Below are 24,874 nucleotides of genomic sequence, written 5' to 3' on the forward strand. Positions count from 1 at the left end.
AATATCTGTGCAGAAAAAACAAACAAAAAATATTCGCACAGTCATGTATGAAGCTCATTGACTTTTTTTTATATGGATGTGAGTTGGGTAGAGAAATCCTGTTTCTCCTCAGTCAGAATCTAAGGAGCCATACATAGGAGGATGGTATGGATTCCCACCCCTGAGGCTGTAGACACAGGGCAGTATCCAACTATGTCATTCTGTTAGTGCAAATGACGTTGTGCCAGCGGAAACTAGATTCTAAACTATGTGCAAAAGAAGAATCCAACTAAAGTTATATTTGCGCAAGCATGGTTGTGCAAGTGGTTTTGCATAACGCTTGCACAACACGTTGTGCAACCGGTTATGTAACTGCTTCTACCTGTTGGGCAACTGGTTGTGCAACCAGTTGTGCAAGGGCTTGCACAGCTGGTTGCGCAAGTGTAATAGGCAGCAGCTTGCGGAAAGATTCAGCAGAGCTCCGCTAGTGCTATTTGAGTTTGCTGAATGTCACCGTTCGATACTTCCCATAGCTACGACATTGGGGTGGGAATCTGAGTGCAGATTCTTCTGCCCTTTCCCGCTGCTGTGGAAAACACCATGGTGGTTCTCTTCCAAGGATGCTGTCGAGTCCTCAGAAGAGATCGGAGAGGGAGAAAACGGGTTGGGACAGTGGGAGGGGAAGGAGGAGGAGAGCCCTGGATCTGCTCAATCCAAGAGCCTTTTCATCACCATCCACTCGAAGGTAACTCAGCTGCATGGGCTAAGAGGCCCATCTAGTTGAAAATGGTTGAAAGGGAGGATAGAGAAGCTGTCCTCCACCCGCTCTGCCTGACACTTTGAATAGAGGGAGGGCTCCGAGCAGTGGAGGCTGGTTGCTCCGATTTCAGCACTTTGGATAGCTCCTTTGGAAGTCTGTCTGGCTCTGACTGCAACCCAGAATGAATTCACATTCCCACCAAAAGTGGAGCCACCAGTTTCCACTGGCTCAAAGGGCTCCCTTGGGATTGTATTCTTCGAAGCTTGCTCACCATGACGCTTTTTTGTGCATTTTAAAAACTTTCTGTGCAATCCTAAGCGGGATCGGTGAGGAGCAAAGTGGCACATCTAGCACCTCACTTCACTGACGGGGGCATTTTGCTTGGCTTTTCAATGTGGCTGATCCTCTCCCCACCCCACCCCACCCCCAAGAGTCAATAAGAGGGAAACTAGGGATGTCGGCTCCAGGCTGGCACAGCTGAAGGTCCGATCTCGGCCTGTCGGGGGCGTGCTTGCTAATGGTACACATACTATGCTACCAGGAACACCGCAAGTGGGTAGCTTTCTGCATGCAGAGCTTTTCACCGGTGGAACTGGGCTGCCAAGGCAGATGGAGACCTTGTCCCCTGCTGGCAGAGCTCCTCTCTGCCAGCAAGAGGGTGCCTCCACTCCACCCTAACCCCCCCATGGGCAGGTCTGGGGGTAAGGATTGCTCTGCCCATGTCTGTTCTTATTTCATTGCTTGCTTCCTTTGGTGCTTTTGTTGTTCTGTGCTGTTCTCTGAATTGCAGTTGGTGGCAGCTACTGCTGCGTCTAAGAAGAGTGGGTGCTATAATCCCAGCCTACCAAGCCATTCCTACCTGGCACGTCAAAGATCAGGTAGTGAGGCCCATGAAACACACACCATTGTTCATTGAAGGCAGCCTCCCCCAACCTGGTGCCCTCCAGATGCGCTGGACTGCAACTCCGTGCTGGCTGGGAATTATGGGAATTGCTGTCCAACGCATCTGGAGGGCACCAGGTTGGGGAAGGCTGATCTGTGGTGTACATGTGCAGTTCCCTATCACCAGGCAACACCTTCTGTACATGGTATCAGGCCACCGCAGATAAACACAGTCCAGCACAACTGTGCCACAAACTGAAAGCCGGAAATAGCCCATATACAGAGTAGGTACGTCAAGAAAGCAATTTGAATTGGCGACTGTAGGTTAGGCTATACTTGATAAGCATTATGTGATCAAGGCATTGAACATGTAGATTGCTGAGAAAACGTGTATCTCTTTTAGAGATGGAGAACATAACATGACAATATATTCATCCCTTTCTCATTCACACAGGTGTGTGTGTGTGCATGCCTTTTTTCTCTCAGAACAATGGATGCCAGGAGATAAACAACAGAAACTCTGTCTTGCCCTCTTGGTCTGCTTCTATGTTTTCCCATTGCCTGGCCTCTGTTGCAAACAGAGTTCTGGACTAAACAAAGACAGGTGACTTCCCCAAGGCCACAAAGTAAGTGCAAGACAGAGTTCATGTCTGAGCCCCAAAACACCAAACTGCTCATTCGATTCTGCATTTGCTACCGCCCAAAACGCATATTTCGCTGAAGACAAACCAGTTAATTCCCAAATCAATTCCCCTTCAGTGAGTTTGCCCCCTCAGTTCATTACCCGCTCAAATCCATTCCAACTAATTCTCAAAGGGTTCATTTCTCCTCTACCCTTGGCTATCCCCCCAAACAATCAAAATCCTCAATTTAAATTTTTTTTGCCTTAATACCCTGTGTAGCCACCGCAGTCCAATCCTCTCTTCTCCTGCTTCCCGCTTCCAGGAAGGACTTCGGCAAATGAAATGTCTGCAGAAAGAGCAGCTGCTGTCCAATCTGTGTTCCAACAGCCAAGCTACCCCAAATTGCCTCCATCCCTTTGTCATAGCACAGACACTTATTGGATGCTGTGTTCTTTGTGGGGCAGGCAGCGGAGATCCCTGTGAACCCTAATTTCTCTCTGCACCAGCATAATGTTGTTGGCTCCAAGCAGAGCCTCAGTGTAAATACATGTAAGCCTGGCTGGCTGAAGAACTGCACATTGATTTCTAAGGATTTGTTCCCCTCTTTCTAATATGGCGGGTGTGAGTGAGCTCTGCATTTTGAGCCGACAACGATTACGGCAGCCTTCCCCAACCTGGTACTCTCCAGATGTGTTGGGGAAGACTGGATTACAGTGTCATCTGCGTAAAGAACCAGAGCGACTCCATTTTCTTTCTTAGGTCTCATTTGTAGCAACATCTTAGAGTTGATTAGCCCTGCGAGAGGCCCAGAGGGGGGAGTTGGCTTGCACGTGGGCATTTGACCCCCCACCTGCAGGGAGGATAGTCTGGCTTATCTCGAAGGAATGGCTCTGCTGTCTCCGGCCTTGAGGTCATAAAATGACTAGCTCAGTGGGAGGAAGTAGAGTGGTTTCAGCAGGGCCAGTGCAAAACGTGTCACCTCTGCCTTTTCCCTTCCATTCCAAAGGGGAGGGGGCAGTGCCAGCAAACCAGCATAGCTGGGGTATATATTTGGGGATGGCCACCATGTCCAGTGCCTTTTGTTCTCGTCTTGCCATAGGAGAAGGAGGTGTCACGTCTGGCACGGCTTATGAGAAAGGCCCCAAAGAAGGTGTGCATAGGCAGGTCCAGAGTCGTCTTTTATTGTTTTAGTCCATATTTGGGTTTCCAGCTGTTTGTACTTGTATTCATCTGTTTTGTGCAATTTGGCTTTGTAACTTCCAATCTTGTACCAATTTGGCTTTGTAACTTCCAGTCTGCCTTTCCCTTTTTGTAAATAAATTATCTACCTCTTAAAGCTGTGTGTTCTTTCCAGCTTGGGTCAGTGCTAAGTCCAGTGTTACTCTGTGGCTAGTGCTACTAACTCTGTTTTGTTCTTGGCTCTGGGGACTTGAGGGAACCAGTTTCGTTTGATCTCTGATCTGGCAGAGTTAAGGAGGCTAAGCAGGCCTGAGGATTCCCCCGTCTCAGGCTGGTAGCAGAGGATGGGTGTGTGTGTGTGGCAACTTTCCGTGACAAGTGGTTTGATTTTGAATCACCTTTTTTGCTCTGCCTTCCTTTGCAGTCCGTGACCTTCACATGCCCCCAGACATGTCCTTTAAAAATATTCATTGTGCCGCCTTCTTTTTCTAAACTGAATGTTTTTAAGGGAGCTGAGGGTAAAAGTACACTCTTTGTCTATTCCAGCCCTGATAATATGGGACTCCTTGACCCATCCACCAGTGACGGAAGAGTGATTTTCTTCTTGCCATGGCAAAAGATGACTATTGCTGGTACCACTGATACTGCCACTGAAGTCACACCCCACCCAATTCCTACAGAAGAAGATATCAACTTCATTTTGACAGAAGTGCGCAACTATCTCAGTTGTGACGTTGAAGGTAATTTTTCGTGATGTTGGTTGTTGCTGCAAGAATGCTTCTGGCTTGTAAAACATGTTCATTCCACCAAGGCAGAGATGCGGAACCTCAGGCCTGTGGGCCAAATGCAGAACTGCTGAGGTCTCAAGCCAGCCTGCAGGGCTTCGTCAGATGGCCACTCCATCTTTCCCTGGCCCCAGTCCATTTCCCCCATCTGCTGATTCTTTGGTGGTTTCTTGGCTTTTTTCTTTTCCCCCATTCCAAAAAAGACTAAATGTCTCTCCTAAGGCTGGTAGTAAGAGCTTTAAGCTAAACTATGCTGGTGTTTTTGGTGTTTTTGGCCGCACCCATCTCTGGAATGTGGCCCCCAAGAGCATCTCTGAATTTGAATCCAGCCCTTAGGCTGAAAGAGGTTCCCCACCCCCGCACTAAGGCTTTGAGACTGATATATGACATTGCGTTTGATGTGTTTGGGGGGATATCCATGAACCAGAAATGCCACATCAGCAGGTCTGTACAAAAGTAAGCCTGGGTCAATAGTTCGACAAGTACTGAATTCAACCATTTTCAGAAGGGTGGGGTGGGAGAAAAAATATCCTGGAGACTGAGATGGGGGTGTGAGAAATCTCTGAGAGTTTTAGGTACAGCGGTTGACTCACCTTTCTTCACAGACAAGGTAGTCGAGGGTAGGGTTGTTGTTTTTTCTTCTTACACTTTAAAAGAAGCCTCTATAGCCATTAAAAGAAACCTCACTAACGTTGTTTCATGGTGATCTGGTACAGGAAGAGGAATGTGGCTAGAAAGAAATTGGAAGGTTGCAGAAACAAAGAGACTTGCTGGCCGCTAATCACAGCTGGCAAGGTTTCATTTAAAGTGTAAAAAAAAAAAAGTACCCTCTCAATCACATCGGTAAAGTAAGGTAAGCCAACCTGCGCCGCCTGAAAATTTGTTGGAAATCTCACTGCCCTGCACCAAAACAACAGAAATTCTTATTTTTGCAGGGAGAGAATGGCTCTGTGAAAATGTAGTGCTGGACTGAAGATCCTTCTCCCATATGTGTGTTGCCAGTCAAATCATATGACTTTTGCCTAATATACCCTTTTACTCTAAATAAATTAATCCAGAATAACTACTTCTCATAGGAACTGAGTCAGACCCTGGGTCCATCTAGCCCAGTATTGTCGACACAGACTGGCAGCAGCGGCTCTCCAGGGTTTCAGGCAGGAGTTTTTCCAGCCCTACCTGGAGATGCGGGGGATTGAACCTGGGACCTTCGGCATGAAAAGCAGGTGCTCTTCTACTGACCCACAGCCTCTCATAAGTGCAAACATAATTTAGAATGGCATTCCACCAATAAGTATGAAATTCTCATAATCCTATTTAAAACTACAACAAGGATATTTAATCTGTATTCAGTGATCTTCATCTTAATAAGAAGTGAGAGTAACTGCTGGTTGCTAAGAGAAACATAAGGCATTTGAGAAACAGGACATCTCTACTTTAGTAGTGATGCAGCTTTCCCCCTGCATACATTCATTTATTTGTTTAAGTTTAAAATAAAAACACACAAATTTCGGATGTGTTCAGCTTCTATGGAAAGGTCTGAAACAATAGAGAAAAGTTTTTAAATTAAGAAGTGCCACCTCTAACAATATGGTGACCATTGGGAAGTTTAAATGGCACACTGTTTATTTCTTTAATATAGGCCATTGAAGAGTCTTCTAATTATCCAGCCAGAATCAGATTTGAGTACTGAGAGAAATAAAAAGGTTCAGATTTTATTACCAGCCCCCTGAATCACGTAGTCCCTTTAAAAGGATTCTATAAAAAGGCATGAACTCTTAGTTGCCCTTTATAGGTGTTGACAGAAGCTGAATATTCATATTCAGAAACCTCCTCTTCACAGACTGAAAATTCTAGATTGCTTGTTTGTTCTTCCTTGAAATGGGTAATTGATAGTTTTGTTATTGTTGTAGCCATTAAAGAAAAATGGTCTACAGGAGAAGACACCCCCCCACCCATCATTAGGTCCCTCGTGCAGAAATTAATAAAAGAGCTGTGGTTTGTCAGGCAAGGTGGTTGGTTCCTCTAAGCTACAGCTTGGAGAATTGATTAAGACACAATTTTTTGCAGGCCAGTTCTGCAAAAGTAGTTCCTTGAGCATTTAATGCTTTTGAAAGTAACCAACCTGGGCTGCATGCTGTTTTCCACATGTGTAATTAGTCGTGTTTATAGATTGTCTGTTAGAGAATTAACCATTGTGCTGGTCGTATCAACTCACTGCAGACCTGCCTTTTTGCTGCCAAAGACAGTGGCAGGGTTATCAACTTACACAGACTTGGATGTGTTCCAGCTGTTTAATTATAGTGTCACACATGCTGCTTTTTCTAGTTTCATTAATTTATAAATGTAATATGGTATCTTATTTCTGTGATTAGCACTTCATTTTGGTGGGTTAAACATGCTGGCAGAACAACATTGATTTCTCAGATCTCTTCTCTGTTCTTTCGGGATATTTTTACAAGGCATTATTGATTTTTCTGTTAACACTCCTGTGAAAGCAGTATCTTTAAAACAAAAAACACCCCCCATCTGTCTGTTTCTCTCTCTCTCTCTCTGTCACACACACACACACACCCACCCTTTGTGTAAGATAGTTTTTGTCGAGAAGGCCATGAAATTTGTTTAAGGAGGTCTGCCTCCTTAACTGTGTTTTCATTTAGGAGAGGGGGATTTTAAAATATCTACTTTGTGGGTGGAAAAGAAGAGTAGGGATAAGGAGGTTTAAGTCTTTATGGCTTTACTGTTTTACTTCTAAAGGGTTACATGGGTGCTCCTGTTGGATGAAAATCCATCCATTCAATTATTTAAAATAATAATCTGATTTTGCTTTGGAGGGTGGCATTGTCATGGGTCTTACCCAAGAGATGGCTGTGACAATCGCGCCAAATCCTACACACTTCTAGTGTAACGGTGCTTGATCATGCTTCTGAGGGCTAGTTTGGGCCCTTCCATGGTACAGCTTGAAACCTGTTTGCACACAACAGTGGCAAATCGTGAGTTAATTAATCCAAGATTTGCTGTGCTGTGTGCAAGCTGCTTCTGATTTGTATGTGCAACCTCTGATCAGCCCAATCAGAGGTTGTTGCGTGACATGCAAACCTGGACAGTATGGGTTATTCGTGGGTTAAACAACCCAAAGTTAACCTAAGAACTAATCATAGCTTAACTTTGGGTTGTTTAACCCACAAATAACTCATAGTGTCCAAGTTCACATATCACACAACAATGTCTGATCGGGCCAGAGTTTGTGTATTCAAAACAGTGGCGGCACGTACACCTCACATGGCCTGCCAAATCATGAATTACATGTGAATTGGGTTGCAGAGAAGCTGCAGAACAGATTTGACGAGAGAATGTGGCAGGGCACAAAAGGAAAATGGGTACTATGACTTTGGATTCCTAGTTCACTATATGGGGGAACTGCAAATATTCTTAATGCCCTGTGAATTGTGAGTCTGTTTTAATCACACTAGATTAATGGGCCAGATTTCAACCGTGCATTTTTTTAATCCTCAAAACGGCAAGAAAAAGGAAAATACTATTCAGATAAGTGAGGGTTGCGCAAGAATGGTCCGATGCTTGACATGAAGAGTAGGGCATGACAGCTAGTAAATGCAGAAACAACTTTTATTTCTTACTTCTTTCTCTAAGAAGTTCAGGGGGGCATTATAGCTGCATGGTCACACTGAGCCAGTTCAAATGTAGCTTTCCATATCTTCCAAAGCATGGTCTCTCTTTCTCCCATATGCTCAGATTCTCTCCCTCCTTGCCTTGGTTGGGGAAACCATTGTTGGGGAAACCAAACATCTCACTTCAGTATCCAGTGTGGAGGTGAACTCTGGCTTGCTCAGACAAGGGAGAGAACAAATTGCAGTTAGCGAGGGGGAGGAGGAAGTACACGAGCCTCTGGAACATTGCTGATCCTCATCTACTTTGTGGTTTGGAGGATCAGGAACATTATTGGTCAGATCCAGATTTAAGTCATACTTAGAATAGACCCACCAAAATCAATGGGACTTGTTAGTCATGACTAACAGGCCCCATTTATTTCAGTGGGTCTACTCTGAGTATGACTAAATCTGGATCCAAACCAATATTTGGACTGGTCATATGTGAGGTAGGTTAGGCTGACTGACATGCCCGGGGTCAACCACTGAGCTTCATGGCAAAACAAGGTTTTCCCATACCCAAGCTCTGTGGTCTAGCTGCTGTACCATACTGGCTTTTTCATATTGTTGTCCTAGATGACAGTCCCCAAAGCTATAACATTGTTGGGTTAAAATAGAAATGAAGAAAACGTCATTTATTACCTCATTTTATCTGTAGAGCCTCTCTTTTATACTCTTATGTTTTACTCTTCTATTTTGGGGGGTTCTGTTTTGCCATCCTGAGGAAACTTATATTACGGCACAATCCTGTGCATGTTCAGTCACAAAAAAGTCCTAAAATCCCAGCATGCCCCAGCATTGCACCCTAAGTAGCTAGTAACTACCTAGAAGAGGTGATCACAGATCTTAAAAAAACGGTAAGGCTACAGGCTGCTTTCAAGAGAAACATCAGATAAAACCCTTCACTCCATTCCATCTTGATGACAAGTGAAAAGCAAAACACTTCGGTGTTGTCTGCGATGACATCTCCCTGACCCTTTGAGGTGGTCCAAAGGAAACTGGGTAACCTGAGTACTTAAAACAACAGCATCAACCAAACAGAGAGCTTAAGTGTGAGAATAGAGAGGTTTCAAATTTCTTGACCTCCCTCTCCTGCAAAGAATCACTGATAAACTTTCTCTCCCGCAAAATGCCCACCGCCTGACTACGATATTTCTTCCCAAGGTTGGGCATTTAAAATCTTGAGCCACTTGAGGCCTGTTCACACCATCACTCCCTGTGTGACTGGCCAAGCCCAGATGCGTCATGCTTGTGGCAAATGGTTTGTCTGAATTGCATACCATGGTTTCGCATTTTACGCATTAGGGAAATTTGCAGAATTGTGCAAAATTGAGGTTTGGTATTCCTAGGAACGAAGCCTGTAGATGACCTATTCCTCATGTGCATGCAATTTGGGCTCAAAAATGAGTAGTTGGGTTATGTAGAGGAGCTGTGTGAGCTGGTCTTCAGTCACTCCCAAGGCCCTTGCTATGTCAGAAAGCGGTTACAGGACACTTCTGACCGCGAAAGGTAGACTACTCATTCCACTCCTATGAAATCAAGCAGTTTTACAGCAAGTGATAGTCCCAGATGTTTACCCACTAACCAATGATGTGAACTGTTCTGGGCAGTATTCCCTGTAAGCAATATCATTGCAGTATTTTACTCTGCATTGCCAGTTTTAATTGGATTTATAATGCTTGGTTTCACATAGGCCAGGGGGTTGGACTCGATGGTCTTATAGGCCCCTTCCAACCCTACTATTCTATGATTCTAGGATCCTAGGCACCCAGAAGGCTAAATTTGTGTATGTTGACAACTGCTATTTCATTTTCACAAACTCACATAGCAGCTTGTGGAGATGTTGCATTTTTTCATACTTTGAAACAGTTAACTCCATACATGGGGAATGGGGAGGAACTCATTCAGCCCTTCAAAAAATATTTAAACAGAAATTAGGAAAGAGCATAATGAATTTGGACCTTTGGAGATGCTTGTTGGGGAAGGCTATTCTAAAGGTAGCTTTCTAATTGCCCCTGCTGTGAGTGTACAGCTAAAATAGCTATATGTGAAATTATTGTGGAATAAACAACAAGTCAGCATAAACTAAATGCGCAGTTAGCTGTCTGGCTGGGGTGAGTAGCATCTGAATGGTATAAAAATGCATTGAAAGCTTCTGGGAGATAGGTTTTAAAACCTACTGGTGAACAAGAGTTTTCATAGCATTAAGACCTGGTTGGTGCTCAGAGCCAGAAATGTTGGTGACTTTGCCTGATGCAGGCTTTCATTTTAGGTAAGTTATCCCATCTTTCTTGGCATCTCACCTTCCAAAACTGGCAACTCTTTCATTTTATTACAGTATTGTTTTGAGTTTTCTCATATGCTGCTTAAGAATTAGAGTTTTTAAATCAAAGATGCAATTGCCTTTCTCTCTCTCTCTCTCTCTCTCTCTCTCTCTCTCTCTCTTTCCCTTTGCCTTTCTGTCATTAACATTTGTGGAGCTGGCGATATTATTTCTCCAGTATGACATTTAAGGAATTGTGGTGAGCTTTTCTTTTTTGTACAGCACTTAGGGCATATATTATTTTAAAAATCTTTCGTGAGAAGGCATGTCTGATGGGATTAATTTTTTTCTTCTTTCCACTGCAGTGAGGAGAGGGGATGTTCTCGCAGCATGGAGTGGGATTCGTCCCCTTGTGACAGACCCCAATTCTAAAGACACCCAGTCCATATCTCGGAATCACGTGGTGCATGTTAGTGGCAGTGGCCTTGTGACCATAGCAGGTACCAGAACTTCGCTTCTAATCTCTCTTGCACGCTCTCTCTCTCTCTCTCTCTCTCTCTCTCATGATGTCATTAGAATTCTCTCTTAGTTTGTGTTCTCTAATGTTGTAGCACCTGGTTTTGAAAGAAGCCTGTCAGATATTTTGGCTGAAGTACTCAATGTTGCATTGATAAGACTGGGGTCTCCAGCATGGTACCAATAGGCATCAGTGTGCCTGCAGACAGCTTCCTTGTTGCCTGTCAAGCTTCCTGCCCTTCCTGTTTTTTAATGTTATTTCTAAGAATTTTTAATCTTCGCTCTCCAATGCCATCTTTATTGGGTTCAGAAGAGTGGTTTTGTGTTTTGGAGCTCGGATTCCACCTCTGCCTTGTACTTTGGTTCTTGGACAGATTACTTTTCTTTTAGTCTCAACAGTTTGCCTTCTGAGAAATGGGTGTTTTGTGACCAGCCACACCAACCATGGCAGCCTCTTGAGCCATGGGGGCCATTTTGTCAGAGTGCCCACAATACTCCCCCAAAATTCCAAATGTGCCTAATGACCCCCAAAAAGTTGGGGTCATTAGGCGATAGGATGATTTCAGGGCAAATATTTAAGGATTGTAGCTTTAATAAGCAGTTTATTTTGTTCTGATTTTAAAACAAAACAAAAATATTGTTGAGTTTATCTATATGCCTTTGTGCTCACAGGTGGGAAATGGACAACCTACCGCTCAATGGCACAGGATACCATTGATGCCGCTGTACAAACTCATGGCCTTCATGCGGGTCCCTGTAAGACTGTAGGACTTGTCCTGCAGGGTGCAGAGGGATGGAGCCCTACCCTTTATATTCGACTGGTTCAAGATTATGGGCTTGAAAGTGAGGTGAGGCTTGTGGTGAGGTTATTTTAGGGTGGTGGTTTTTTTTATAGAACAGCTTGGATTCTAAGAACTGTGAGAGAAGGGGAACTTTTCCGTCCACTCCTCTGTTGCTCTCCTCCCCCCAAAAGCCCCTCTAGAGGATTGGACGGCCCCTCCTAAACAGTTTGGGATGTGGGAATCCACCCAAATCAGGAAGAGGAACCTTCTGTAAGCAGGGCACTGTGATTTCTACCACACTGGAGTTCTGGACTGTAGTGAAAAAGGAGACTGCGGGGGTGGGGGGGAGTAAGTGCCCTGACCTGCTAGCCTGCACAGGTGGCTCCAGTACAGCCACCCCAGAATATTCTGAGGCCAGCAAAGGGGGACGGAAGAGGCTCGAGGAAAGCGGAGGGACGAATGGAAAGAGGAAAGAGATAAAGCCGGGGGAGGGGCTTGAATAAGGAAACGTCGTGGAGTTCTTGAGGCAAGGAGTTCTGGAAGAAAGGGGAAGAGGCTTGCTTCTTCATATTCAAAATGTTTTTTCGTTATTTGTTATTTTACCCTAACTAGAGGTAATAGTTCTTTGTTTGGGGTGGAATTTTAAAAAAAGTATCAAAGGGTAAAGAGTCGGCTTATAAAACAAGTTATTTGACGTGGTTTTTGTTTAATGGAACCTTAATCCTTTTTTGCCCCTTTTCACAGGCAGCATCTTCATAATTTTAACTACGTTCTCAGCCCAACTGATAGAGTCACAGTGTGTGCGCGTGCACATGGTGCCTTAACCATGGCCGTCTAAGCCTTTTGGCTTCTCAGTCCCCAGTAAATGTATTCTTCGAATGTGATCACAGTAGCAGAAACCTGAAGCATCGTTAGTCATTGTTCCATTGATACATGCATAGCAGCATTAGTGCTGGCCTAAGCATTCCCAGCGTGAGGAGTTGCCTCCCACACACATCCACATCAGATGCCTTCTTCAGGAGAACATGACAAGAATGGCTTGTGTCTGAATTGAGCTGTATTCCAGAAAGTGCCAGCCACTTAACCTGCTGTCAATTCTATAGGTGGCTCAACATCTTGCAAATACATTTGGGGACAAGGCTTTTGAAGTGGCAAAGTTAGCCCAGGTGACTGGGAAGAGGTGGCCTATTGTTGGAAAACGTCTTGTGTCAGAGTTCCCTTACATTGAGTCTGAGGTATGACTGTGAAGCCTTTGGTAGCTTCTCTCCCTCTCTCTCTCTCTCTCTCTCTCCCCCCCCCCCGCCCCCTTCCTTGTTTTTTTTTTTTCTGAGTGTTCTGCTTCTGGTAGTAGAAGATCCTGTACTTTAGCTTGCCCTGTCTACTAAGTAGTAACAGCTCATAACTGGCAAAAGAGGCTGTGTTATAAGCTGGCAAGTGTCTGGGTGCACCCCCCCCCCGGTTTAAATTTCCCCTCTGCCATGAATGCTGTCTCTCAGCCTCAGATACAGACTCCATTAGCAGCATGGGGATAATAATACTCATCTACCTTATAGGCTGGGTTCACACAACACTCCAGCCCATACTCAAGGTTGAGCATGGCTTGAGTATGGGATATCATTGAACTGTGGGTTATTGTTGAAATGTGGGTTGTTGTGTTGTTAACCACGAACAACCCACAAAGCTAACCCATGATTCGTTGTTGGCTTGTGAACCGTGGCTTATTCATGGCTAGCAAACCATGGTTTGTTAGCATGACTGCATTCACACAACACAACAACCCACGGTTCAGCAACAACCCACATGCAACCTATACTCAACCTTGAGTGTTGGTCGTTATGTTGTGTGAACCCAGTCACTGAGTTGCTGTAAAGCAGTGGTGCTGAATCTCAGGCTATGAGCCAAATCCAGCCCACTTGAGCTGCCAGTCCAGCCCTCCATAGTTCCCCAGATGACGGTGCACCTTCCCCCTGGCCCTGCCCCCTATCCCCAAACACCAGTTGTTTGGTGGGTTCCTGAATTTTGCACAGTTTTCCCCCCATTTTAAAAGATTGAAATGCCTCTCCTAAGGCTTCCTAACTGGGAGCAAGAGCTTTAAGCTAAAATAAGCTGGTATATTTGGGCCCACCCCCTTTGCCTTCAGCCCTGCCCAACAGTTGAAAGTAGCCCCTGAGAGCTTCTCCAGAATTTAATTTGGCCCTCTAGCTGAAAGAGGCACAACACCCCTGTTATAAAGATTGCTGGTGAAGTGCTTGGAACATTCTGACCATCTAACCTTCAATCTTATTCTTCCTATCTTAACTCCAGTGTCCTTATCTCTACCCACAGGGAGAAACCTGGAACAGGGTAGCCTATAGGATCTTAGGAGGGAGGTATTTGCATGAGCCAGGTGGATGGGGAGGCAGCAGCAAAAGGAAGTGTGCACATTTCCATGTGCTTGCATATGTGCGCATGCCAGTGAACATAAAAGGAAGCATGTAGGAGGTAGGATTGCCAGGTGACCAGAAAAAAGCCTGTGCTGCTCTTGTGCCTTTAACACCAGCTTGTGCAGAAATAGCTGGAAAGCTTCATGCTGCAGTGAGATAAACACTATTACCTGCTAATGTCTGCACATCAAGCTACTCTAAAAGCCACAGCTCCAATGGCCAGCAGGAAAGCTGGCAACTAATTGGGATCCTGGGAGGATTAGGAAGAACAGGCCCAGGGGGTGTAGCAGCAAGACAAATATACCTAGTGAGGTGCAGATGGTTGTCGATCTCAGAAGCTTGGGTATTTCTATGTATGATTAAACTTTCTCCCTCAGAATAGAACTTGAAATATAACTTCTGGATTTCTAGATAAAAAGTGTTTTCTCAAATGTAATTCGAAATGAATCAGTTTTGTAATCCAAGAAAACTAAAGTGGGCAAAGAGACTCATTGTTTAGTAATGAAAGGTCAGTTAAATAGCCCCAATAGTATGCTCTGGGAAGGGGGTGATGGTGGGTAACCCCATCTGGAATCAGCAACATCATCATCCATTATATTACATCTTTTTCTTTAGTGATAGCATCTCTGTTCTGTGCCAGACTCTCCAGTTGGACCGGATCTTTGACCTGTCTTTTCTTCAAATGCTGCAGATTGAGTATGCAATCCAAGAATATGCCTGCACTGCAGTGGATATGATTGCCCGTCGCACACGGCTGGCCTTCCTGAATGTGCAAGCTGCGGACGAAGCCTTACCAAGGATCATTGAGATAATGGGGAAGAAGCTGAAATGGAGCGAACAGAAGAAGAAGGTACAAGGGTGGGGGGAACCCTTGTTACACAGCAAGGGGTTTATGAGATTCTTTCCTAAGAAGTGAGTTGGCATCCATCGGGGTGGGGAAATGTTCCGACTCAAGTCCGTATCAGATTGCAACCTGTGTTTTTTTTCGTTTGGCCTGAAAATCCATGCATATTTTTCCAAATATGCACATCAGCTTGGAAATGTACAGACTTTGACCACAAATTGCATCTCCGTCTGTGTTCAGTCCTGAAAATGCAAACTGGGAAAAATCCTGATAAAAAATGAACTGAAATGAATTTCTCATACATCCCTACTTCAGGCATCCTTTTTTGTCAACTGGGGGTTGGATCCCACCCTTGTGTGAGGGGACTTCCCTGTCCTCTCCCACCCCCTGCAGCCCTCCCCTCCTCCACGCATGCCCAAAATCTGCCCTAGAGGATCCCCCAACCTTCTGGAGTAGATTTGGGGGGGGGGGGGATGGGGCTGCAGACAGGAGGAAGAAATCTGTTCCACCACTGGTTCCCTCCAACTGGCAGAAATACATAATTGGATGCAACCCCCGGTGCCTTCCAGATGGTTTGGACTAAAGGTCCTATAATCCCTGACTATTGCCCCTACTGGCTGGGGCTGATGGGAGTTGTAGTCCCCAAACATCTGGAGATTACCAGTAAGGTGGTGTACTGGTTAAGGGTGTACTAGTTAAGAGTGTCAGACTAGGCCTGGGGAGATCCACTTTCAAATCCCTTTTCATCCATGCAGCTCACTGAATGGCCTCGGACCACTCATTATCTCTCAGGCTAATCTGCCTCACCAGGTTGTTGTGAAAATAAAATGAGGGTGTGGGAGAATCATGTCTGCTGCCTTGAGCTCCTTGGAGGAAAGGCGGCATCTATATCTAGATAGAGGTAGATCAATCTATATATATAGAAATATAAAATCCCTTTTTGACCACACCTGCAGCCCAGAGTGCACATTATGTTTGCTCTAGAGGTGCTGCTGAAAATAGCCTCCTTACAGTAACTGATCAGCCTCTCTGCCAGAACATGTGGATCGGTGCCTAATGCCTATCCATGCGCCCTCAGTCCATTCAAGCTGTGAAGATAAACAGCATGACAATGTACCAGTCCATATGCTGAGTACAGTAACTCCCCCTCCCTACCATAAAGGTTAGACCAGTTGCTGAGGGAAACTAGTTTCAGTGGCCATCCTATGATACACGTAGTTTGTGCTCTGGCGCTTAATCTTCATGTTGTATCTCACAAATATCTGAATGGCAAAGGGCTTTTTTTCTTCTTCTTTTTTTGCCCCCTGGTAGTGGCAGTGGCATGCAGAGAGGGAGCCCCAGTATCTGGTCCACGGGCTCTTAAAGCAAAAAGATGCCATTGTATACGGTTTGCGTACTCTGGAGAGGCTTCCTTTGTCAAGGCAGGATAACTGATTTCAGCAAGAGGCCCCTGTTCTCAAATGTGTGGTCATAAGGAGGGTGGCAGTCAGGCACGTTGAGCACAACAGTTGAGTAGAACAGTAAACAGTAAAAAGAAAGTTTTGGAACAGAAGAGGGGATTTCACGATTCTGAGCTGTGGGCTGCTTAGTTGTCCTGCTGCTTGAAGAGAGTAATCAACAAATGCCAGAAGCCTCAGAAATTAGATGCATTAAAAGCTGTGTCTCTCCACTTAGGGTATTTATCGTAGCTATAAGATACCCACGTTAAATTTAAAGGCCATCTCTTGGCCCTTTTGTCTGCAAGCACAAGTCTTGCTGACATTGCTGCAAGTTGTGTGTCTGGATTGAAGGCATGATACAGCCCTAAAAATCTTTACATTGCACGTCTCCCTGAGTAATTATCGCTTGATAATCAACACTTGTACAACTGAACCAGTGATCTAGCTGAAGCATGAAATGCTGCCTAATCTTAATTACCTTGTTCACCTTTAAGCACTTTTTGGTCATCAACTGCTGATATTCCTCTAAGGACCAGCAATTATAATTAAGTGAAAGGAGCCAGTAAAACATTACGGCAAAGAAGAAATTCAGAATGTAAATATTTGCTGTTACCCTAGAGCTGAGACGGTGTGCTGCTGTCCCTGTTTAGGAGGAGCTGGCCGAGGCAAAGAAGTTCCTGTACTATGAAATGGGCTACAAGGCACGGTCAGAGCAACTCACAGATCGTAGCGAGATCACTTTGTCCCCAGCAGATATTGAGAGGTAAATATATAATGCAAACTAGTCCTTCTTAGTCTCTGGGGTCGGGATATAAGATGTAAGGGTGGGAACTTAAGAAGAATGCCTTCAGCCCCCCTGCAAGCTGGTTTGTAACAGGAAGACCTCTCTGAATTAAATGTTGCTCCCAGGGCGCATGCATGATGGCATCTCCAAGCCGGTCCAATATCAGTGGGATCTGTTCCATTATTGTCTGACCGGAAGTAGCTCTCCCAAGCCTTTAGCACAGGGGTGGGGTAAAGTTTTTGGAGACTTTGCAGGGATTGCAGTAAGCTTGTGGGCATAAAGGGGAGAATGCCTCACAGCTTTAGATGGGGCCGATGCTAAAAAACCCTGCTTTTAAAGCCACTCTTGCTATTTGTCAGTGTACAGCTTTTTCACGAGTGATCCAATCTTTCAGATATAAAAAGAGATTCCACATGTTTGATAAAGAAGGCAAAGGTTTTATTACCATATTGGACGTGCAGCGCGTGTTAGAGGTAACATTTTACTTTTTTTATATATACATAAAAAATCTCTAAGTTGCCTGGCATGATATTAATAGTGTGTTGTTAATCCAAGCATGTGGGTTTTTCCTTTCATATACTTTATAGAGCATCAACCTTCAAATTAATGAAAGTGCACTCCATGAAATTTTGAATGAAGTGGATTTGAACAAAAATGGGCAGGTTGAACTCAATGAGTTTTTGCAGGTGAGTGCTTTTATTTATTTCATTCAGTATGTGTGCGTGAGTGCGCGCGCGTGTGTGCGTGTATCTCTCTCTCTCTCTCTATATATATATATATTGTTGTTGTTGTTCAGTCGTTAAGTCGTGTCCAACTCTTCGTGACCCCATGGACTATAGCACGCCAGGCCTTCCTGTCCTCCGCGCTTTCCCAGAGTGTGCTCAAATTCATATTCATTGCATCGGTGATGCTATCTAGCCATCTCATCCTCTGCCATCCCCTTCTCCTTTTGCCTTCAATCTTTCCCAGCATCAGGGTCTTTTCCAGGGAGTTTTCTCTTCGCATTAGGTGGCCAAAATATTTGAGCTTCAGCTTCAGTATCTGTCCTTCCAATGAGCAGTCAGGGTTGATTTCCTTTAGGATTGACTGATTGGACCTCCTTGCAGTCCAGGGGACTCATAAGAGTCTTCTCCAGCACCACAGTTCGAAGGCATCAATTCTTCGGCGCTCAGCCTTCCTTATAGTCCAGCTCTCACAGCCATACGTTGCTACTGGGAAAACCATAGCTTTGATTATACGAATCTTTGTCGGCAAGGTGATGTCTCTGCTTCTTACTATGCTGTCTAGGTTTGCCATAGCTTTCCTCCCCAGGAGCAAGCGTCTTTTAATTTCATGGCTACAGTCACCGTCTGCGGTGATCTTGGAGCCCAAGAAAATAAAATGTGTCACAGCTTCCATTTCTTCCCCTTGTATATGCCAGGAAGTGATGGGGCCAGATGCCATGATCTTCGTTTTTTTAATGTTGAGTTTCAAACCAGCTTTTGCACTCCCCACTTTCACCCTCAACAAGAGGCTCTTTAGATCCTCTTCGCTTCCTGCCATTAGGGTGGTATCATCTGCATATCTGAGGTTGTTATGTACTCTGCATATAAATGAAATAAGCAGGGTGACAATATACAGCCTTGTTGTACTCCTATCCCAATTTTGAACCAATCGGTTGGTTAGTGTCCGGTTCTTACTGTTGCTTCTTGACCCTCGTACAGGTTTCTCAGGAGACAGGTAAGGTGGTCTGCTACTCCCATCTCTTTAAGAATTTGCCACAGTTTGTTGTGATCCACACAATCAAAGGCTTTAGCGTAGTCAATGAAGCAGAAATAGAGGTTTTTCTGGAATTCTCTTGCTTTCTCCATGATCCAGCGAAAGTTGGCGATTTCATCTCTAGTTTCTCTGCCTGTTCGAAACCCAGCTTGTACTTCCGGTAGTTCTCGGTTCACATGCTGCTGAAGCCTAGCTTGTAGGATTTTGAGCATAACCTTGCTGGCATGTGAAATGAGCACAATTGTACGGTAGTTTGAACACTCTTTGGCATTGCCCTTCTTTGGAACTGGAATGTAAACTGACCTTTTCCAGGCTTGTGGCCACTGTTGAGTGTTCCGTATTTGTTGGCATAATGAGTGCAGCACTTTAACAGCATCATCTTTTAGGATTTTAAATATCTCAGATGGAATACTGTCATCTCCGCTAGCTTTGTTGTTAGTAATACTTCCTAAGGCCCACTTGATTTCACTCTCTAGGATGTCCGGCTCAAGTTCAGAGACCGCACTTGGTGCGCACATGGCTAGGGATGTCAGAGAATTCCACCATGGATCTCAGTGAGGCCGAATGCCAGTGCATTCGGCCCCCCGAAATCTGTGGCAGAATGGCCTGCCCCCCCGCAGATCCCCCCCCCCCCCCCGGGACGAGACTTACCTGGGGCGGATGTTCCGGGCGGCAGCGGCTCCGGTGGCGGCTTTGGCGGCTACGGTGGCTGGTCTTCCAACCAGCTGCCACCGCCGCCATTTGCAGTCTTGTATTGTAAAAAAAAACCACACACACACGACGTGTGTCAAGGGCTCCTTGGAGGCCTCTCTCAGTCTAATCCAGTAGCCAAGTCCAGACACAGACAAAGGAATTCCTTTCAAAGCTTTATTCTTCTTTTACAACTTAACAACTATACTGATTGCAACTAGATCTGAGCAGCACAGTACGTATGCCCTACGTTGGAACAGTTGGTCCCCGTTTGAAAGGGAATTACTGGCAGACCCCTGAACTTAAGGACTAGGGAGAGTCCCTCCCCTTTTCCCTTGGCTCCTCTGGGCGCAGCCGTTGTTTGCACGCCAACCTGGCATTATGCCTCCTTTCCGCGCCCTCCATCTGGCACCGCTCTCTGCGTCACGCATCCACCAAGTCTGCTATCTGTGCCTGGTCACTCCCTGGACTGCTAACTAAACTAAGAATGCTGGTGGGAGGAATCTCCGTCAGCTGTTGGTCCTGGGAAAGAGGAGCGCGCTCCTCTCCCAGGAGCAACTGGTCTTCCTCAGAATCAGAACTACTCTGGGATTCTATGGGCTCAGTGTCCACCCGGACAACATGATAGGCTACGTAAAGATTTACATAGCCTATCATGGCTGGGTTAAAACAAAAAACGACGTGATAGGCTACGTAAAGATTTACGTAGCCTATCATGGCTGGGTTAAAAAGAAATGACGTGATAGGCTATGTAAAGATTTACGTAGCCTATCATGGCTGGGTTAAAAAAAACACCGTGTACGCAAATGGTGGCGGCTACTTACATTCCTTATTTTTGGCCGTCTTAGTCTATGTAAATATTTACGTAGACTAAGAAGGCGAAAATAAGGGGAACGCAAATAGCGTAGCGGACGATATTTGCGTTCCCCTTATTTTCGCCGTCTTAGTCTACGTAAATATTTACGTAGACTAAGACAGCCAAAAATAAGGAATGCAAATGGCGGCGGCCGTAGCCACTGCCATTTGCGTACGCGCATTTTGTTTTGTTTTAAGCCAGACATGATAGGCTACGTAAGTCTTTATGTAGCGTATCACGGCTGACTACAGGGACGCAAATGGCGGCAGCTACGGCCGCCGCCATTTGCGTCCCTGCTAGCCAGCGGCCGGATGTCCGGCTGCTGGCGGAGCCAGCTGGCGGCTCCGCGGAATGCCCGTGGAGCAGAGCCAGCCGGCCAGGATTCCGGGGGGCGGGACAGAGCACCTCCCCCCAGCGGAACCCGGCGGAGCCAGGTAAGGGGAGTTTCGTACATCCCTAATCACGGCTATCAGGGACATTCAGATCTTTCCTGTATAGTTCTTCTGTGTATTCTTTCCACCTCTTCTTAATCTCATCTGCTTCTGTTAGGTCCCTGCCTTCTTTGTCCTTTATCATGCCCGTCTTTGCACAAAACGTTGCCTTGAGATCTCCGATTTTCTTGAGAAGATCTCTAGTCTCTCCCATCCTATTGTTTTCCTCCATTTCTTTTCACTGTTCATTTAAGAAGGCCTTCTTGTCTCTCCTTGCTATTCTCTGGAACTCTGCATTCAGTTGGGTATATCTTCCCCTTTCTCCCTTGCTTTTTGCTTCCCTTCTTTCCTCAGCTACTTGTAAAGCCTCATCAGACAGCCACTTTGCTTTCTTGCATTTCTTTTTCTTTGGGATGGATTGAGTTGCTGCCTCCTGAACAATGTTACGGACCTCCGTCCATAGTTCCTCAGGCACTTTTTCTATCAGGTCTAATCCCTGAAATCTATTCCTCACCTCCACTGTATATTCATAAGGGATATGATTTAGGTCATACCTGAATGGTTTAGTGGTTTTGCCTACGTTCTTCAATTTAAGCCGAAATTTTGCAAGAAGCAGCTCATGATCTGAGCCACAGTCAGCTCCAGGTCTTGTTTTTACTGACTGTATGGAGCTTCTCCATCATTGGCTGCAAAGTACGTAATAATCTGATTTCGATATTGACTATCTGGTGATGTCCATGTGTAGAGTTGCCTCTTGTGCTGTTGGAAAAGAGTGTTTGCTGTGATCAGCGTGTTCTCTTGGCAAAACTCTATTAGCCTTTGTCCTGCTTCATTTTGTACACCAAGGCCATGCTTGCCTGTTATCCTGGTGATTTCTTGACTTCCTACTTTAGCATTCCAATCCCCTATGATGAAGAGGACATCTTTTTTTGGTATTAGTTCTAGAAGGTGTTGTAGGTCTTCATAGAACCGATCAACCTCACCTTCTTCGGCCTCAGTGGTTGGGGCATAGACTTGAATTACTGTGATGTTGAATGGTTTGCCTTGGATTTGTACTGAGATCATTCTGTTGTTTTTGAGATTGTACCCCAGTACTGCTTTTCCCACCCTTTTGTTGACTATGAGTGCTACTCCATTTCTTCTAAGGGATCCTTGCCCAAAGTAGTAGATATAATGGTCACCTGAATTAAATTTGCCCATGCTTGTCCATTTTAGTTCGCTGATTCCCAAGATGTCAATGTTCAGTCTTTCCATCTCATGTTTGACCACCTCCAGCTTACCTTGATTCATTGATCTTACATTCCAGGTTCCTAAACAATATTAGGAACTTTAGCATCGGACTTTCTTTTCACCTCCAGACACATCCACAGCTGAGTGTCCTTTCGGCTTTGGCCCAGCCGCGTCACTCTTTCTGGCGCTACTTGGAAATTCCCTCTGCTCTTCCCCAGTGGACACCTTCTGACCTGAGGGGCTCATCTTCCGGCGTGATCTCTTTTAGCCTTGTGATACGTTCCATGGGGTTTTCTTGGCAGGAATACTGGAGTGGGTTGCCGTTTCCTTCTCCAGTGGACCACATTTTGTCAGAACTCTTTGCCATGACCTGTCCGTCTTGGGTGGCCCTGCACGGCATAGCTTATGGCTTCACTGAGTTACGCAAGCCCCTTCACCACAACAAGGCAGTGATCCGTGAAGGGGATATATATAAATATAAATAAAAATAAATAAAATGTTCTGGTTTGCACAACATGATAAGCCACAATAGGTTGTCGCCATGGGTTGTTTCAGGGTAGCTTGTTGTGATATCTAAGCCTGGAACAGTTTTTTTCATCGTGGGTTGTTTTCCACAAACAAGCCACCCTGAGAACCCATGGCTTGTTTTTGGGTTGTTCAGGGTGGCTTGTTTTGAGGGTGGCTTGTTGTGACGTCCGAACCGGGCAGGGCGTCTTCATCATGGGTTGTTGGGAACAGCTAGAGAACCATCCAGCAAGAGCAGCAAACCCCTCTGCCGCTCCTTGCAATCTTTCTAGAGCACTGCCACCTTTCCTCATCCCTTGTCAGTCCCCTCCGCCCTGTGGTGCTTAAGATTGAGAAGAAAGGACACCAGAGAATATCCCAAATGTGTTCTTAACTTTTTTCTTTTTTCGGTTTTGTGCAAGTGTGCATATGCAGAAATCCACTGATATGAAATTTGTGTAATTTTCCCTTCCGCTTTACTGCTTTGCCATGAAATGTGTGTATACTTACCAATACCACTCACTGCTCTTCTTTGAAATATGCGCATATTTAAGGATCCACCTCATTTGTCTTCTTTGAAATTTGCATGTCTTTATTGATCCTCCTCACTCTCTGCTCTGCTTTGAAATGTGTGTATCTTTACTGATCCCCATCACTGCTCTGTAACCCATATGTATATCTGACAGCTAATAATGGAGACCAGTGGAGGGAAGCGACAAGCACGAAGGGGGGGTAGGGGAGCTGAAAACAGCTGGTGGCTGCAGAAGAAGGAGCTTTGGGGGCAGGTGTAATTACTTTGGTAGTAGGAGAAGCAACCTTTTAAAAAAAAGTTGTTGGCTAGTAAGGTAAGCACCAAAGTGGAAGATTAAATTGACAAGGACATCGACGAGGGGGATATCGATATACTGGGCTAAATAGCAGACAGGTAGTCTTGCAGTCCTGAGCGCTTGTGAAAGACCCTGAATTTTTTAAAAGATAAAAGTTTGTGAATGAATTACCGCCTTCATAAGGGCTCAGAAAATTATATGCATTTGGCAATCTGATGGGATGAGGAGGGAGTCTCCCTCATGAGTCAGCAACTCCAGCAGACCAATTGCAGAAAGAGTGCCAACATAGGGAATGAAGAAATGAGGTTTTCTGCTACAAAAGCACCTGGAATACTTGCTGGGAGTGGGCAGGAGGACTGAGGGGGAAACAAGCCACAGCAAGCCACAGAGTGCCTGATCATCTTGTCAGGAGTCACTTACTCACCATGGCTTGTTCTCAGCATGGCTTAGCGTGACATGCAAACTTACCCAATATGTATTCACAGACTGTATGTGTATTTATGTATTATATAAACAAACCATTGTTTGTTTATATAATACATCAACCCTGGGAAATCAACCCAGACTGCTCGTTGGAAGGACAGATACTGAAACTGAAGCTCAAATATTTTGTCCACCTAATGCGAAGAGAAAAGTCACTGGAAAAGACCCTGATGCTGGGAAAGATTGAAGGCAAAAGGAGAAGGGGATAGCAGAGGATGAGATGGCTAGATAGCATCACTGATGCAATGAATATGGACTTGAGCACGCTCCGGGAGAGAGCGCAGGACAGGAAGGCCTGGCGTGCTATGGTCCATGGGGTCACGAAGAGTCGGACACGACTGAACAACAACAACAACAACAATAAACAAACCAGAATATCTGCTTTGTCTACTTCATTAATATTGGGGAAAAGTTAATGGAAAATTATATAGGCAATCATTCCTTTCAGGTTTGTTTCTAAAATGGCAACCACAGTTGCTGTTGTTTTTAAATCTTAAGATGATACAAGGTGGAAAATATTTATTAGATTCAATTAAAAGACATCACTCATTCTACCTTCTTCAAGAAAATAAGGCACACTGAAGGTAAATATAATTAATATTAAGCAATGTACACATTTTATGTGGCATCTTCTAGTAGTTCCCTGAATGTGAGGTAATATTACGATGGCTTTGGTGGAATGAATCTGCGTGGACGTGGGAGGGTGGTGCTGGTGGTGGTTTAGACTTTTACTGGATGGTGACAAGTTATATATGGTGGGTGAGAGGCATGCTCACCCACCCCCTATGGCCCTAAAGTCATGTGTGACTGTTCTTTTTGGTTCTTTTCTCTCAAAAAGGGAGGGAGGGAACATTTGAATAGGGCAGCCACACATAATGTCCTCTGGAGTGCCCGTGTCGTGTCCCTTTTGATGAATGGTAGAGGGAAAGGTGCCCAAGCCATTCTTCATGCAAAGCCTGTCACTGCCTGATAAATATCTGAACTTGGACAGAAGGGGCAGTGTAATTTCAGCCACTAATCTGGATGTCACAGAGTGCAGGCAGGTAGGCCCTGAAGTCAAGGTCCCCAACAGCAGCTTCATATATGAGCTGATTTCTGCCTTGAGATCAGAATCCTCTATGGGTTGTTTTTTGTCAGCAATTCCCAAATCAGAATGCTGCTGCTGGGTTGG

The 24,874-nt window shown here is 45.1% G+C and overlaps 1 protein-coding gene across 5 annotated transcripts in view; it reads left to right on the forward strand.

Annotated features, from left to right (window-relative positions):
- GPD2 (glycerol-3-phosphate dehydrogenase 2) overlaps window positions 1-24,874 on the forward strand; it is a 102,429-nt gene that overhangs the window by 65,741 nt on the left and 11,814 nt on the right. For 4 of the 5 annotated variants that reach the window (XM_084811068.1, XM_084811060.1, XM_084811050.1 and 1 more), the window contains 8 exons: window positions 3,970-4,163; window positions 10,502-10,636; window positions 11,325-11,500; window positions 12,538-12,669; window positions 14,549-14,707; window positions 16,791-16,903; window positions 17,319-17,397; window positions 17,512-17,610. In XM_084811068.1, coding sequence (XP_084667194.1) covers window positions 3,970-4,163; window positions 10,502-10,636; window positions 11,325-11,500; window positions 12,538-12,669; window positions 14,549-14,707; window positions 16,791-16,903; window positions 17,319-17,397; window positions 17,512-17,610 — 1,087 coding nt within the window. Of the gene's footprint in view, window positions 1-3,969; window positions 4,164-10,501; window positions 10,637-11,324; window positions 11,501-12,537; window positions 12,670-14,548; window positions 14,708-16,758; window positions 16,904-17,318; window positions 17,398-17,511; window positions 17,611-24,874 lie in introns of those variants that run through there. The other variant, XM_084811086.1, reaches the window with a different exon arrangement.

This window comes from Heloderma suspectum, chromosome 1 (assembly GCF_057233095.1).
Source record: "Heloderma suspectum isolate Gila_16-S chromosome 1, 16-S_ref, whole genome shotgun sequence".
NCBI classification, from domain to species: domain Eukaryota; kingdom Metazoa; phylum Chordata; class Lepidosauria; order Squamata; family Helodermatidae; genus Heloderma; species Heloderma suspectum.